The sequence below is a fragment of the Engystomops pustulosus genome, unplaced genomic scaffold (genome assembly GCF_040894005.1).
Source record: "Engystomops pustulosus unplaced genomic scaffold, aEngPut4.maternal MAT_SCAFFOLD_193, whole genome shotgun sequence".
Lineage (NCBI taxonomy): Eukaryota > Metazoa > Chordata > Amphibia > Anura > Leptodactylidae > Engystomops > Engystomops pustulosus.
This window is the reverse complement of record NW_027285073.1, coordinates 7-16,777: the sequence shown is the minus strand read 5'-3', so window position 1 is coordinate 16,777 and position 16,771 is coordinate 7. Positions and strand designations below refer to the sequence as shown.

The 16,771-nt window shown below is 63.7% G+C and overlaps 1 protein-coding gene across 2 annotated transcripts; it reads right to left on the bottom strand.

Annotated features, from left to right (window-relative positions):
* Window positions 1–882: 882 nt before the first annotated feature.
* YBX2 (Y-box binding protein 2) lies at window positions 883–16,235 on the bottom strand. 2 transcript variants are annotated; one of them, XM_072131989.1, is made up of 11 exons: window positions 16,075–16,235; window positions 5,702–5,765; window positions 4,508–4,541; window positions 3,121–3,210; window positions 2,758–3,048; window positions 2,564–2,658; window positions 1,491–1,659; window positions 1,307–1,411; window positions 1,176–1,235; window positions 1,071–1,104; window positions 883–1,016 (listed from the first exon to the last, which is right to left on the bottom strand). In XM_072131989.1, the coding sequence occupies exons 1-9, from the start codon at window positions 16,163–16,165 to the stop codon at window positions 1,188–1,190; spliced, it is 987 nt and encodes a 328-aa protein (XP_071988090.1). In that variant the 5' UTR covers window positions 16,166–16,235; the 3' UTR covers window positions 883–1,016; window positions 1,071–1,104; window positions 1,176–1,187. The 2 variants fall into 2 exon arrangements, with proteins under 2 accessions (XP_071988090.1, XP_071988089.1); XM_072131988.1 differs by having other exon boundaries at window positions 883–1,104.
* Window positions 16,236–16,771: the final 536 nt, after the last annotated feature.

The following is a 16,771-nucleotide window of genomic DNA, read 5'->3' as shown; positions in this document are numbered from 1 at the left end:
ACTCACCTGCAGGAGAAGAGGTGGTGGGTAACAGGCGAGAGGCCGTGCGATGCCCCTCATTGTACCCAGCCAGGGAGTTACAGTAAGTACACTACACCCACTCACCTGCAGGAGAAGAGGTGGTGGGTGCCAGGGTGGTACAGTAAGTACACTACACCCACTCACCTGCAGGAGAAGAGGTGGTGGGTGCCAGGGTGGTACAGTAAGTACACTACACCCACTCACCTGCAGGAGAAGAGGTGGTGGGTGCCAGGGTGGTACAGTAAGTACACTACACCCACTCACCTGCAGGAGAAGAGGTGGTGGGTGCCAGGGTGGTACAGTAAGTACACTACACCCACTCACCTGCAGGAGAAGAGGTGGTGGGTGCCAGGGTGGTACAGTAAGTACACTACACCCACTCACCTGCAGGAGAAGAGGTGGTGGGTGCCAGGGTGGTACAGTAAGTACACTACACCCACTCACCTGCAGGAGAAGAGGTGGTGGGTACCAGGGTGGTACAGTAAGTACAGTACACCCACTCACCTGCAGGAGAAGAGGTGGTGGGTACCAGGGTGGTACAGTAAGTACACTACACCCACTCACCTGCAGGAGAAGAGGTGGTGGGTACCAGGGTGGTACAGTAAGTACACTACACCCACTCACCTGCAGGAGAAGAGGTGGTGGGTACCAGGGTGGTACAGTAAATACACTACACCCACTCACCTGCAGGAGAAGAGGTGGGGGTACCAGGGTGGTACAGTAAGTACACTACACCCACTCACCTGCAGGAGAAGAGGTGGGGGTACCAGGGTGGTACAGTAAGTACACTACACCCACTCACCTGCAGGAGAAGAGGTGGTGGGTGCCAGGGTGGTACAGTAAGTACACTACACACTAAGGTTCTGCTCTTCCATCTTTATTAGCAGACAAATCAGTGCAACAAAGAAAACCCCAAACAAGTGCAACCCCCGAAGCCCGTGATGGGGGCCCATCCGCTCCCCACTGTCACGCCAAGTCCGTGATCCCCGTGTCTGATGGGGGCCCATCCGCTCCCCACTGTCACGCCAAGTCCGTGATCCCCGTGTCTGTGCGACTGGAAGATGGAAGAAACATCCAAGGAACCTGCCGGGATGAGAAGAGGGATCAGCACAGGTCCGCAGCAGACAACTACCCCCAGCATCCCGGGGAGATACCTGATGGAGTGGTCACTCCACTGTGGGGGTGTCCTTCATTGCCGGGGCTGGAGGAGACACCTAGTAATGGAGAGGAGCAGTGAGCGCAGCGTAGCAGAGGGAGACACTACACACATGTACAATGGGATTACCGGGACACACGGCTCGCCCGCCTCTGCCGGGGCGTCGGAGGATTTGCTGGAGGTCCCTTCTGTCGGAGAACCTTGGGAGGACTGAGCCGGGGACTTTCCATCACCCTAAAAGTGAGGACATAAAGTAAAGCCACAGCACCAGCACAAAGCCCCGGCCATAACCAGTGAGCAGGTGAAGCCGTACCTGTGCAGCCGCCTGAGCCGGAGCCACTCCCGGCCGCCTGCGCCGCTGGAAGAAGGGGCGTCCGCGCTGCCGCTGAGGCTCTGGACGTGGAGCTTCATCAGATGCTGCTCTGCTCTCTCCATCCCCTCCCTCTGCACTCTGCTGCGGTGGGGGCCGAGGACGGAAAGGCCTGCAGAGACCACCACTGTTACCAGGAGTACTCAGGCCGCCATTACAAGGGAGCAGACACCCCCACCCCACCAGACGCCCCGGGCCCCCCCGCCCCACCAGACGCCCCGGGCCCCCCCGCCCCACCAGACGCCCCGGGCCCCCCCGCCCCACCAGACGCCCCGGGCCCCCCCGCCCCACCAGACGCCCCGGGCCCCCCCGCCCCACCAGACGCCCCGGGCCCCCCCGCCCCACCAGACGCCCCGGGCCCCCCCGCCCCACCAGACGCCCCGGGCCCCCCCGCCCCACCAGACGCCCCGGGCCCCCCCGCCCCACCAGACGCCCCGGGCCCCCCCGCCCCACCAGACGCCCCGGGCCCCCCCGCCCCACCAGACGCCCCGGGCCCCCCCGCCCCACCAGACGCCCCGGGCCCCCCCGCCCCACCAGACGCCCCGGGCCCCCCCGCCCCACCAGACGCCCCGGGCCCCCCCGCCCCACCAGACGCCCCGGGCCCCCCCGCCCCACCAGACGCCCCGGGCCCCCCCGCCCCACCAGACGCCCCGGGCCCCCCCGCCCCACCAGACGCCCCGGGCCCCCCCGCCCCACCAGACACCCCGGGCCCCCCCACCCCACCAGACACCCCGGGCCCCCCCACCCCACCAGACACCCCGGGCCCCCCCACCCCACCACCTAAGGTCTTATTCACATGGCCGTACGTCCAAATAGAAGGCAATAGCGGCACGGCACAGATACGGGGCCACACATGTCCGCATGCTCCATCTTTCGGGGTGTGTGCGGCCGTGCGCCGCTGTTCTCACCTCCTCTCCAGCACACGGCATGTGAATGTACCCTTAAGCTCCATAGCCGGTCCCATCCAGCGAGCAGCAGTATCCGGAGCCCCCAATCCCTACATAACAGCCCCTCACCTGCGGAAGCGGGGCCGGAACCTGCGAGACGGGGGTCTCTGCTCTTCTCCATCCTGGGGGGAGTCGGACGTCGCCAGGTCCTTTGCCTCTGATGTCTATGATAAAACTCAGGGTCACTTCTCCATAAATCCAGCGCTACCTGCAGGACCTCCAGGGGCCCCGGGGCCACTGCACATGAGCAGGTAAGTACACACCTCTGCACCTGGGTCCCGCTGAGTCGGGGGTCTTCCACCTCTTCCAAACCTGCGCCTGTAGAAGAATGGCGGTGGTCGTCGGCGCTGTGGTGGTCTCTGCTGCGGAGACCCCTCATCTCCAGGCTCCCCCTCGCTCACAGGCTCCGGGCTCACCCCTTCTCCTGAAGACTCCGCAGCATTATCCCCCCGCGGACGATAAAATCTCCGCCGAAAACGGCGTCTGTTGGGGGCGAATCTGCTTCCCTTTACCGGGACCCCGCCAGGGCCGGTGACATTGGCAGCCTCCGCACCCTACAGACACGGGCAGCTCATCAGTACTCACCTCTCATAGCACCCGGGGACTCACCTGCAGGGAACACCTACCTTCTCTCCTTCCACTACATCAAATTCCACAGTCTCCCCATCCCCAACACTGCGGAGAAACTTACGCGGATTGTTCCTCTTTATGGCAGTCTGAAATACAGGACACGTGAGCCGGGGACAGGGGGCCCCACACACACAGACACATGAGCCGGGGACAGGGGGCCCCACACACACAGACACATGAGCCGGGGACAGGGGGCCCCACACACACAGACACATGAGCCGGGGACAGGGGGCCCCACACACACAGACACATGAGCCGGGGACAGGGGGCCCCACACACACAGACACATGAGCCGGGGACAGGGGGCCCCACACACACACAGACACACGAGCCGGGGACACGGGGCCCACACACACACAGACACATGAGCCGGGGACACGGGGCCCCACACACACACAGACACATGAGCCGGGGACAGGGGGCCCCACACACAGACACATGAGCCGGGGACAGGGGGCCCCACACACACAGACACATGAGCCGGGACACAGGGGGCCCCACACACAGACACATGAGCCGGGACACAGGGGGCCCCACACACACAGACACATGAGCCGGGATACAGGGGGCCCCACACACACAGACACATGAGCCGGGACACAGGGGGCCCCACACACACACACATGAGCCGGGATACAGGGGGCCCCACACACACAGACACACGAGCCGGGGACAGGGGGTCCCACACACAGACACACGAGCCGGGGACAGGGGGCCCCACACACAGACACACGAGCCGGGGACAGGGGGCCCCACACACAGAGACCCACGAGCTGGGACACAGGGCCCCACACACAGAGACCCACGAGCCGTGACACAGGGCCCCACACACACACACAGAGACCCATGAGCTGGGACACAGGGCCCCACACACACACAGAGACCCATGAGCTGGGACACAGGGCCCCACACACACACACACAGAGACCCATGAGCTGGGACACAGGGCCCCACACACACAGAGACCCACGAGCCGGGATAGGGGGCCCCACAAAGAGACCCACGAGCCGGGACACAGGGCCCCACACACACAGACATGAGCCGGGACACAGGGCCCCACACACACAGAGACACATGAGCCGGGACACAGGGCCCCACACACACAGAGACACGAGCCGGGACACAGGGCCCCACACACAGAGACACATGAGCCGGGACAGGGGGCCCCACAAAGAGACCCACGAGGCGGGACACAGGGCCCCACACACACAGACATGAGCCGGGACACAGGGCCCCACACACACAGAGACACGAGCCGGGACACAGGGCCCCACAAAGAGACCCACGAGGCGGGACACAGGGCCCCACAAAGAGACACACGAGCTGGGATACAGGGCCCCACACACACAGACATCACTATGCGCCTTGGTGACGTTCCATTACCTGGTGGACAAACACGTCATCTTTGGTGTCATTCCTGTGGAAACAAGTAGCCTTATTATGGGTCACAGCCACCAACAGCGGTCCAGCCCCTCCCACCGCATCACCACGCCCACATACTCCGCCAACCCCCCCCCCCCACACACACACACAAACACCGCCCACACACAGCCCCACCATGCTGCCCCCACACAGCCACGCCCACTCACCCCCCCTCAATCACACACACATCGGCCCTACCATGCCACGCCCAGATACGTATTCACTAACACACCGCCCCCCACACAGCCCCAGCCCCACCCTGGCACCCACAGAGCCCAAGCCCCACCATGCTGCCCCCACACAGCCACGCCCACTCACCCCCCCCTCCATCACACACACATCGGCCCTACCATGCCACGCCCAGATACGTATTCACTAACACACCACCCCCCACACAGCCCCAGCCCCACCCTGGCACCCACAGAGCCCAAGCCCCACCATGCTGCCCCCACACAGCCACGCCCACTCACCCCCCCCTCCATCACACACACATCGGCCCTACCATGCCACGCCCAGATACGTATTCACTAACACACCACCCCCCACACAGCCCCAGCCCCACCCTGGCACCCACAGAGCCCAAGCCCCACCATGCCGACCCCACAGCCACGCCCACTCACCCCCCCCTCCATCACACACACATCGGCCCTACCATGCCACGCCCAGATACGTATTCACTAACACACCACCCCCCACACAGCCCCAGCCCCACCCTGGCACCCACAGAGCCCAAGCCCCACCATGCCGACCCCACAGCCACGCCCACTCACCCCCCCCTCCATCACACACACATCGGCCCTACCATGCCACGCCCAGATACGTATTCACTAACACACCGCCCCCCACACAGCCCCAGCCCCACCCTGGCACCCACAGAGTCCCAGCCCCACCATGCCGACCCCACACAGCCACGCCCACTCACCCCCCCCTCCATCACACACACATCGGCCCTACCATGCCACGCCCAGATACGTATTCACTAACACACCGCCCCCCACACAGCCCCAGCCCCACCCTGGCACCCACAGAGCCCAAGCCCCACCATGCCGACCCCACAGCCACGCCCACTCACCCCCCCTCCATCACACACATCGGACCTACTATGACACGCCCAGACATTCACATACACCCCCCTGCCATGCCACGCCCACGCACCGGTTAATGAAGCCGTATCCATTGCGGACGTTAAACCACTTGACGGTCCCCTGCACCTGGGTGGCTGCAGAAGAGACAAGATAATGAGCACCCAACACTACACAGAGCTCAAGACCGCGGCCCCTCCGTGATATGGGGGTGTACCAGTACTGGGCCCACTCCTCAGTCAGTGATATGGGGGGTGTACCAGTACCAGGCCCACTGGTCAGTGATATGGGGGGTGTACCAGTACTGGGCCCACTCCTCAGTCAGTGATATAGGGGGTGTACCAGTACCGGGCCCGCTCAGTCAGTGATACAGGGGGTGTACCAGTACTGGGCCCACTCCTCAGTCAGTGATATGGGGGGTGTACCAGTACCGGGCCCGCTCCTCAGTCAGTGATATGGGGGGTGTACCAGTACCGGGCCCGCTCCTCAGTCAGTGATATGGGGGGTGTACCAGTACCGGGCCCACTGGTCAGTCAGTGATATGGGGGGTGTACCAGTACCGGGCCCGCTCCTCAGTCAGTGATATGGGGGGTGTACCAGTACCAGGCCCGCTCAGTCAGTGATACAGGGGGTGTACCAGTACCGGGCCCGCTCCTCAGTCAGTGATATGGGGGGTGTACCAGTACCAGGCCCGCTGGTCAGTCAGTGATATGGGGGGTGTACCAGTACCGGGCCCGCTCCTCAGTCAGTGATATAGGGGGTGTACCAGTACCGGGCCCGCTCCTCAGTCAGTGATATGGGGGGTGTACCAGTACCAGGCCCGCTCCTCAGTCAGTGATATGGGGGGTGTACCAGTACCAGGCCCGCTCAGTCAGTGATATGGGGGGTGTACCAGTACCAGGCCCGCTCAGTCAGTGATATGGGGGGTGTACCAGTACCGGGCCCACTGGTCAGTGATATGGAGGGTGTACCAGTACCAGGCCCGCTCAGTCAGTGATATGGGGGGTGTACCAGTACCAGGCCCGCTCAGTCAGTGATATAGGGGGTGTACCAGTACCGGGCCCGCTCCTCAGTCAGTGAGATGGGGGTGTACCAGTACCAGGCCCGCTCCTCAGTCAGTGATATAGGGGGTGTACCAGTACCGGGCCCACTCCTCAGTCAGTGATATGGGGGGTGTACCAGTACCGGGCCCACTGGTCAGTGATATGGAGGGTGTACCAGTACCAGGCCCGCTCAGTCAGTGATATGGGGGGTGTACCAGTACCGGGCCCGCTCAGTCAGTGATATGGGGGGTGTACCAGTACCGGGCCCGCTCCTCAGTCAGTGAGATGGGGGTGTACCAGTACCAGGCCCGCTCCTCAGTCAGTGATATAGGGGGTGTACCAGTACCGGGCCCACTCCTCAGTCAGTGATATGGGGGGTGTACCAGTACCGGGCCCACTGGTCAGTGATATGGGGGGTGTACCAGTACCGGGCCCGCTCAGTCAGTGATATAGGGGGTGTACCAGTACCGGGCCCACTCCTCAGTCAGTGATATGGGGGGTGTACCAGTACCGGGCCCACTGGTCAGTGATATGGGGGGTGTACCAGTACCGGGCCCGCTGGTCAGTCAGTGATATGGGGGGTGTACCAGTACTGGGCCCACTGGTCAGTCAGTGATATGGGGGGTGTACCGGTACCAGGCCCGCTGGTCAGTCAGTGATATGGGGGGTGTACCAGTACTGGGCCCACTGGTCAGTCAGTGATATGGGGGGTGTACCAGTACCAGGCCCGCTGGTCAGTCAGTGATATGGGGGGTGTACCAGTACCGGGCCCGCTCAGTCAGTGATACAGGGGGTGTACCAGTACCGGGCCCGCTCCTCAGTCAGTGATATGGGGGGTGTACCAGTACCGGGCCCGCTCCTCAGTCAGTGATATGGGGGGTGTACCAGTACCAGGCCCACTCCTCAGTCAGTGATATGGGGGGTGTACCAGTACCGGGCCCACTCCTCAGTCAGTGATATGGGGGGTGTACCAGTACCGGGCCCACTGGTAAGTGATATGGGGGGTGTACCAGTACCGGGCCCGCTCAGTCAGTGATATAGGGGGTGTACCAGTACCAGGCCCACTGGTCAGTGATATGGAGGGTGTACCAGTACCAGGCCCACTGGTCAGTGATATGGAGGGTGTACCAGTACCAGGCCCGCTCAGTCAGTGATATGGGGGGTGTACCAGTACCAGGCCCGCTCAGTCAGTGAGATGGGGGGTGTACCAGTACCGGGCCCGCTCCTCAGTCAGTGAGATGGGGGGTGTACCAGTACCAGGCCCGCTCCTCAGTCAGTGATATAGGGGGTGTACCAGTACCAGGCCCGCTGGTCAGTCAGTGATATGGGGGGTGTACCAGTACTGGGCCCACTGGTCAGTCAGTGATATGGGGGGTGTACCAGTACCAGGCCCGCTCCTCAGTCAGTGATATAGGGGGTGTACCAGTACTGGGCCCACTGGTCAGTCCGTGATATAGGGGGTGTACCAGTACCAGGCCCGCTCCTCAGTCAGTGATATGGGGGGTGTACCAGTACCGGGCCCGCTCAGTCAGTGATATGGGGGTGTACCAGTACCGGGCCCGCTCCTCAGTCAGTGATATGGGGGTGTACCAGTACCGGGCCCGCTCCTCAGTCAGTGATATGGGGGGTGTACCAGTACCGGGCCCACTCCTCAGTCAGTGATATGGGGGTGTACCAGTACCAGGCCCACTCCTCAGTCAGTGATATGGGGGGTGTACCAGTACCAGGCCTGCTCCTCAGTCAGTGATATGGGGGGTGTACCAGTACCAGGCCCGCTCCTCAGTCAGTGATATGGGGGGTGTACCAGTACCGGGCCCACTCCTCAGTCAGTGATATGGGGGGTGTACCAGTACCGGGCCCGCTGGTCAGTCAGTGATATGGGGGTGTACCAGTACCGGGCCCACTGGTCAGTCAGTGATATGGGGGGTGTACCAGTACCGGGCCCGCTCAGTCAGTGATATGGGGGGTGTACCAGTACCGGGCCCGCTGGTCAGTCAGTGATATGGGGGGTGTACCAGTACCGGGCCCGCTGGTCAGTCAGTGATATGGGGGTGTACCAGTACCGGGCCCGCTCCTCAGTGATATGGGGGGAGGTTCCGGTACCGGGCCCGCTCCTCAGTGATATGGGGGGAGTTCCGGTACCGGGCCCGCTCCTCAGTGATATGGGGGAGGTTCCGGTACCGGGCCCGCTCCTCAGTGATATGGGGGGAGGTTCCGGTACCGGGCCCGCTCCTCAGTGATATGGGGGGAGGTTCCGGTACCGGGCCCGCTCCTCAGTGATATGGGGGGAGGTTCCGGTACCGGGCCCGCTCCTCAGTGATATGGGGGGAGGTTCCGGTACCGGGCCCGCTCCTCAGTGATATGGGGGAGGTTCCGGTACCGGGCCCGCTCCTCAGTGATATGGGGGAGGTTCCGGTACCGGGCCCGCTCCTCAGTGATATGGGGGAGGTTCCGGTACCGGGCCCGCTCCTCAGTGATATGGGGGGAGGTTCCGGTACCGGGCCCGCTCCTCAGTGATATGGGGGGAGGTTCCGGTACCGGGCCCGCTCCTCAGTGATATGGGGGGAGGTTCCGGTACTGGGCCCGCTCCTCAGTGATATGGGGGCAGGTTCCGGTACCGGGCCCGCTCCTCAGTGATATGGGGGCAAGTTCCGGTACCGGGCCCACTCCTCAGTGATATGGGGGGAGATTCCGGTACCGGTACCGCTCCTCAGTGATATGGGGGCAGGTTCCGGTACCGGGCCCGCTCCTCAGTGATATGGGGGCAGATTCCGGTACCGGGCCCACTCCTCAGTGATATGGGGGGAGATTCCACTACCGGGCCCGCTCCTCAGTGATATGAGGGGTGTACCGGTACCGCTCCTCAGTGATATGGGGGTGTACCGGGCCCGCTCCTCAGTGATATGGGGGGTGCTCCGGTACCGGGCCCGCTCCTCAGTGATATGGGGGCAGGTTCCGGTACCGGGCCCGCTCCTCAGTGATATGGGGGCAGGTTCCGGTACCGGGCCCACTCCTCAGTGATATGGGGGGAGATTCCGGTACCGGGCCCGCTCCTCAGTGATATGGGGGGAGATTCCGGTACCGGGCCCGCTCCTCAGTGATATGGGGGGTGTACCGGTACCGCTCCTCAGTGAAATGGGGGAAGGTTCCGGTACCGGGCCCGCTCCTCAGTGATATGGGGCAGGTCCGGTACCGGGCCCGCTCCTCAGTGATATGGGGGCAGGTTCCGATACCGCTCCTCAGTGATATGGGGGGTGTACCGGTACCGGGCCCGCTCCTCAGTGATATGGGGGGAGATTCCGGTACCGCTCCTCAGTGATATGGGGGGTGTACCGGTACCGGGCCCACTCCTCAGTGATATGGGGGAGATTCCGGTACCGGGCCACTCCTCAGTGATATGGGGGGAGATTCCGGTACCGGGCCCGCTCCTCAGTGATATGGGGGCAGGTTCCGGTACCGGGCCCGCTCCTCAGTGATATGGGGGGTGTACCGGTACCGGGCCCGCTCCTCAGTGATATGGGGGGAGATTCCGGTACCGCTCCTCAGTGATATGGGGGGTGTACCGGTACCGGGCCCGCTCCTCAGTGATATGGGGGGTGTACCGGTACCGGGCCCACTCCTCAGTGATATGGGGGGAGTTTCCGGTACCGGGCCCGCTCCTCAGTGATATGGGGGGAGGTTCCGGTACCGGGCCCGCTCCTCAGTGATATGGGGGGAGGTTCCGGTACCGGGCCCGCTCCTCAGTGATATGGGGGGAGGTTCCGGTACCGGGCCCGCTCCTCAGTGATATGGGGGGAGATTCCGGTACCGCTCCTCAGTGATATGGGGGGAGGTACCGGTACCGGGCCCGCTCCTCAGTGATATGGGGGAGGTACCGGTACCGGGCCCACTCCTCAGTGATATGGGGGGAGATTCCGGTACCGGGCCCGCTCCTCAGTGATATGGGGGGAGATTCCGGTACCGGGCCCGCTCCTCAGTGATATGGGGGGTGTACCGGTACCGCTCCTCAGTGAAATGGGGCAGGTTCCGGTACCGGTACCGCTCCTCAGTGATATGGGGGGAGGTTCCGGTACCGGGCCCGCTCCTCAGTGATATGGGGGAGGTTCCGGTACCGGGCCCGCTCCTCAGTGATATGGGGGGAGATTCCGGAACCGCTCCTCAGTGATATGGGGGGAGGTTCCGGTACCGGGCCCGCTCCTCAGTGATATGGGGGGTGCTCCGGTACCGGGCCCGCTCCTCAGTGATATGGGGGGAGGTTCCGGTACCGGGCCCGCTCCTCAGTGATATGGGGGGAGATTCCGGTACCGGGCCCGCTCCTCAGTGATATGGGGGAGATTCCGGTACCGGGCGCGCTCCTCAGTGATATGGGGGGTGTACCGGTACCGGGCCCACTCCTCAGTGATATGGGGGGAGATTCCGGTACCGGGCCACTCCTCAGTGATATGGGGGGAGATTCCGGTACCGGGCCCGCTCCTCAGTGATATGGGGGGAGATTCCGGTACCGGGCCCGCTCCTCAGTGATATGGGGGGAGATTCCGGTACCGGCCCACTCCTCAGTGATATGGGGGGAGGTTCCGGTACCGGGCCCACTCCTCAGTGATATGGGGGGAGATTCCGGTACCGGGCCCGCTCCTCAGTGATATGGGGGGAGGTTCCGGTACCGCTCCTCAGTGATATGGGGGGAGATTCCGGTACCGGCCCGCTCCTCAGTGATATGGGGGAGGTTCCGGTACCGGCCCGCTCCTCAGTGATATGGGGGGAGGTTCCGGTACCGGGCCCGCTCCTCAGTGATATGGGGGGAGGTTCCGGTACCGGGCCCGCTCCTCAGTGATATGGGGGGAGGTTCCGGTACCGGGCCCGCTCCTCAGTGATATGGGGGGAGGTTCGGTACCGGGCCCGCTCCTCAGTGATATGGGGGTGTACCGGTACCGGGCCCGCTCCTCAGTGATATGGGGGGAGTTCCGGTACCGGGCCCGCTCCTCAGTGATATGGGGGTGTACCGGTACCGGGCCCGCTCCTCAGTGATATGGGGGGAGGTTCCGGTACCGGGCCCGCTCCTCAGTGATATGGGGGAGGTTCCGGTACCGGGCCCGCTCCTCAGTGATATGGGGGGAGGTTCCGGTACCGGGCCCGCTCCTCAGTGATATGGGGGGAGGTTCCGGTACCGGGCCCGCTCCTCAGTGATATGGGGGGAGGTTCCGAGTACTGGGCCCGCTCCTCAGTGATATGGGGGCAGGTTCCGGTACCGGGCCCGCTCCTCAGTGATATGGGGGCAAGTTCCGGTACCGGGCCCACTCCTCAGTGATATGGGGGGAGATTCCGGTACCGGTACCGCTCCTCAGTGATATGGGGGCAGGTTCCGGTACCGGGCCCGCTCCTCAGTGATATGGGGCAGATTCCGGTACCGGGCCCACTCCTCAGTGATATGGGGGGAGATTCCACTACCGGGCCCGCTCCTCAGTGATATGAGGGGTGTACCGGTACCGCTCCTCAGTGATATGGGGGTGTACCGGGCCCGCTCCTCAGTGATATGGGGGTGCTCCGGTACCGGGCCCGCTCCTCAGTGATATGGGGGCAGGTTCCGGTACCGGGCCCGCTCCTCAGTGATATGGGGGCAGGTTCCGGTACCGGGCCCACTCCTCAGTGATATGGGGGGAGATTCCGGTACCGGGCCCGCTCCTCAGTGATATGGGGGAGATTCCGGTACCGGGCCCGCTCCTCAGTGATATGGGGGGTGTACCGGTACCGCTCCTCAGTGAAATGGGGGAAGGTTCCGGTACCGGGCCCGCTCCTCAGTGATATGGGGGCAGGTTCCGGTACCGGGCCCGCTCCTCAGTGATATGGGGGCAGGTTCCGATACCGCTCCTCAGTGATATGGGGGTGTACCGGTACCGGGCCGCTCCTCAGTGATATGGGGGGAGATTCCGGTACCGCTCCTCAGTGATATGGGGGTGTACCGGTACCGGGCCCACTCCTCAGTGATATGGGGGGAGATTCCGGTACCGGGCCACTCCTCAGTGATATGGGGGGAGATTCCGGTACCGGGCCCGCTCCTCAGTGATATGGGGGCAGGTTCCGGTACCGGGCCCGCTCCTCAGTGATATGGGGGGTGTACCGGTACCGGGCCCGCTCCTCAGTGATATGGGGGGAGATTCCGGTACCGCTCCTCAGTGATATGGGGGGTGTACCGGTACCGGGCCCGCTCCTCAGTGATATGGGGGGTGTACCGGTACCGGGCCCACTCCTCAGTGATATGGGGGGAGTTTCCGGTACCGGGCCCGCTCCTCAGTGATATGGGGGGAGGTTCCGGTACCGGGCCCGCTCCTCAGTGATATGGGGGGAGGTTCCGGTACCGGGCCCGCTCCTCAGTGATATGGGGGGAGGTTCCGGTACCGGGCCCGCTCCTCAGTGATATGGGGGGAGATTCCGGTACCGCTCCTCAGTGATATGGGGGGAGGTACCGGTACCGGGCCCGCTCCTCAGTGATATGGGGGGAGGTACCGGTACCGGGCCCACTCCTCAGTGATATGGGGGGAGATTCCGGTACCGGGCCCGCTCCTCAGTGATATGGGGGGAGATTCCGGTACCGGGCCCGCTCCTCAGTGATATGGGGGGTGTACCGGTACCGCTCCTCAGTGAAATGGGGGCAGGTTCCGGTACCGGTACCGCTCCTCAGTGATATGGGGGGAGGTTCCGGTACCGGGCCCGCTCCTCAGTGATATGGGGGAGGTTCCGGTACCGGGCCCGCTCCTCAGTGATATGGGGGGAGATTCCGGAACCGCTCCTCAGTGATATGGGGGGAGGTTCCGGTACCGGGCCCGCTCCTCAGTGATATGGGGGGAGGTTCCGGTACCGGGCCCGCTCCTCAGTGATATGGGGGGAGGTTCCGGTACCGGGCCCGCTCCTCAGTGATATGGGGGGAGATTCCGGTACCGGGCCCGCTCCTCAGTGATATGGGGGGAGATTCCGGTACCGGGCGCGCTCCTCAGTGATATGGGGGGTGTACCGGTACCGGGCCCACTCCTCAGTGATATGGGGGGAGATTCCGGTACCGGGCCACTCCTCAGTGATATGGGGGGAGATTCCGGTACCGGGCCCGCTCCTCAGTGATATGGGGGGAGGTTCCGGTACCGGGCCCGCTCCTCAGTGATATGGGGGGAGGTTCCGGTACCGCTCCTCAGTGATATGGGGGGAGGTACCGGTACCGGGCCCACTCCTCAGTGATATGGGGGGAGATTCCGGTACCGGGCCACTCCTCAGTGATATGGGGGGAGATTCCGGTACCGGGCCCGCTCCTCAGTGATATGGGGGGAGATTCCGGTACCGGGCCCGCTCCTCAGTGATATGGGGGGAGATTCCGGTACCGGGCCCACTCCTCAGTGATATGGGGGGAGGTTCCGGTACCGGGCCCACTCCTCAGTGATATGGGGGGAGATTCCGGTACCGGGCCCGCTCCTCAGTGATATGGGGGGAGGTTCCGGTACCGGGCCCGCTCCTCAGTGATATGGGGGGAGGTTCCGGTACCGGGCCCGCTCCTCAGTGATATGGGGGGAGGTTCCGGTACCGGGCCCGCTCCTCAGTGATATGGGGGGAGGTTCCGGTACCGGGCCCGCTCCTCAGTGATATGGGGGGAGGTTCCGGTACCGGGCCCGCTCCTCAGTGATATGGGGGGAGGTTCCGGTACCGGGCCCGCTCCTCAGTGATATGGGGGTGTACCGGTACCGGGCCCGCTCCTCAGTGATATGGGGGGAGGTTCCCGGTACCGGGCCCGCTCCTCAGTGATATGGGGGTGTACCGGTACCGGGCCCGCTCCTCAGTGATATGGGGGGAGGTTCCGGTACCGGGCCCGCTCCTCAGTGATATGGGGGGAGGTTCCGGTACCGGGCCCGCTCCTCAGTGATATGGGGGGAGGTTCCGGGTACCGGCCGCCTCCTCAGTGATATGGGGGGAGATTCCGGTACCGCTCCTCAGTGATATGGGGGGAGGTACCGGTACCGGGCCCGCTCCTCAGTGATATGGGGGGAGGTACCGGTACCGGGCCCACTCCTCAGTGATATGGGGGGAGATTCCGGTACCGGGCCCGCTCCTCAGTGATATGGGGGGAGATTCCGGTACCGGGCCCGCTCCTCAGTGATATGGGGGGTGTACCGGTACCGCTCCTCAGTGAAATGGGGGCAGGTTCCGGTACCGGTACCGCTCCTCAGTGATATGGGGGGAGGTTCCGGTACCGGGCCCGCTCCTCAGTGATATGGGGGAGGTTCCGGTACCGGGCCCGCTCCTCAGTGATATGGGGGGAGATTCCGGAACCGCTCCTCAGTGATATGGGGGGAGGTTCCGGTACCGGGCCCGCTCCTCAGTGATATGGGGGGAGGTTCCGGTACCGGGCCCGCTCCTCAGTGATATGGGGGGAGGTTCCGGTACCGGCCCGCTCCTCAGTGATATGGGGGAGATTCCGGTACCGGGCCCGCTCCTCAGTGATATGGGGGGAGATTCCGGTACCGGGCGCGGCTCCTCAGTGATATGGGGGGTGTACCGGTACCGGGCCCACTCCTCAGTGATATGGGGGGAGATTCCGGTACCGGGCCACTCCTCAGTGATATGGGGGGAGATTCCGGTACCGGGCCCGCTCCTCAGTGATATGGGGGGAGGTTCCGGTACCGGGCCCGCTCCTCAGTGATATGGGGGAGGTTCCGGTACCGCTCCTCAGTGATATGGGGGGAGGTACCGGTACCGGGCCCACTCCTCAGTGATATGGGGGGAGATTCCGGTACCGGGCCACTCCTCAGTGATATGGGGGGAGATTCCGGTACCGGGCCCGCTCCTCAGTGATATGGGGGGAGATTCCGGTACCGGGCCCGCTCCTCAGTGATATGGGGGGAGATTCCGGTACCGGGCCCACTCCTCAGTGATATGGGGGGAGGTTCCGGTACCGGGCCCACTCCTCAGTGATATGGGGGGAGATTCCGGTACCGGGCCCGCTCCTCAGTGATATGGGGGGAGGTTCCGGTACCGGGCCCGCTCCTCAGTGATATGGGGGGAGGTTCCGGTACCGGGCCCACTCCTCAGTGATATGGGGGAGGTTCCGGTACCGGGCCCGCTCCTCAGTGATATGGGGGAGGTTCCGGTACCGGGCCCGCTCCTCAGTGATATGGGGGGAGGTTCCGGTACCGGGCCCGCTCCTCAGTGATATGGGGGGAGGTTCCGGTACCGGGCCCGCTCCTCAGTGATATGGGGGTGTACCGGTACCGGGCCCGCTCCTCAGTGATATGGGGGGAGGTTCCGGTACCGGGCCCGCTCCTCAGTGATATGGGGGTGTACCGGTACCGGGCCCGCTCCTCAGTGATATGGGGGGAGGTTCCGGTACCGGGCCCGCTCCTCAGTGATATGGGGTGACGCCACTTACCGAGTACTTTCTTGTCGGCCTGGCTCCGGGGTGACCTCTGCTCTGCGGGCTCTGTGGCGGGCTCCTGGGCCCGGGCCTGCACCTCGCTCATGCTCTTCCGGTTCGGGCTGTTGGTGCCGGTTCGTTCAGCGTTGCCCCTCCCCGCCTGTTACTATGAGCACCGCCCCGCCCTCCGGCCACACACTATATACCTCAGCGGAGCGCAGGACCCGCCCCTGAGTGGCTCTCTGTGATGTCAATCCTCCATCCAGCCCACCGCTGATTGGAGGATTCTACGAAGCCACGCCTTTCATTTACGTTTCACCTCAGGTGCGGTTGGCGGGAAGAACAAATTGACTCTGAGGAGACGCACGATGTCACTCTGTGCGGTGATTGGCTGTGCGCGTCACGCGGCTGCATGCTGATTGGCTCCTGGGCCCTTGGCGCCTCTACACGTACAGACCAACTAAGGAGCCGAATTGTACTGCCAGAAGGAGGTGACCAGCCCGACTACGACTACAGCTGTCAGGTGACCTCTATGTGTGTGTACCTGGTGAGTGCATGTATATATACATACATCTACCACTGATAGGACACTGTATATAATGTATCATCTCCTCCTCCTCCTGATAGGACACTGTATATAATGTATCATCTCCTCCTCCTCCTGATAGGACACTGTATATAATGTATCCCCCATCTCCTCCTCCTCCTGATA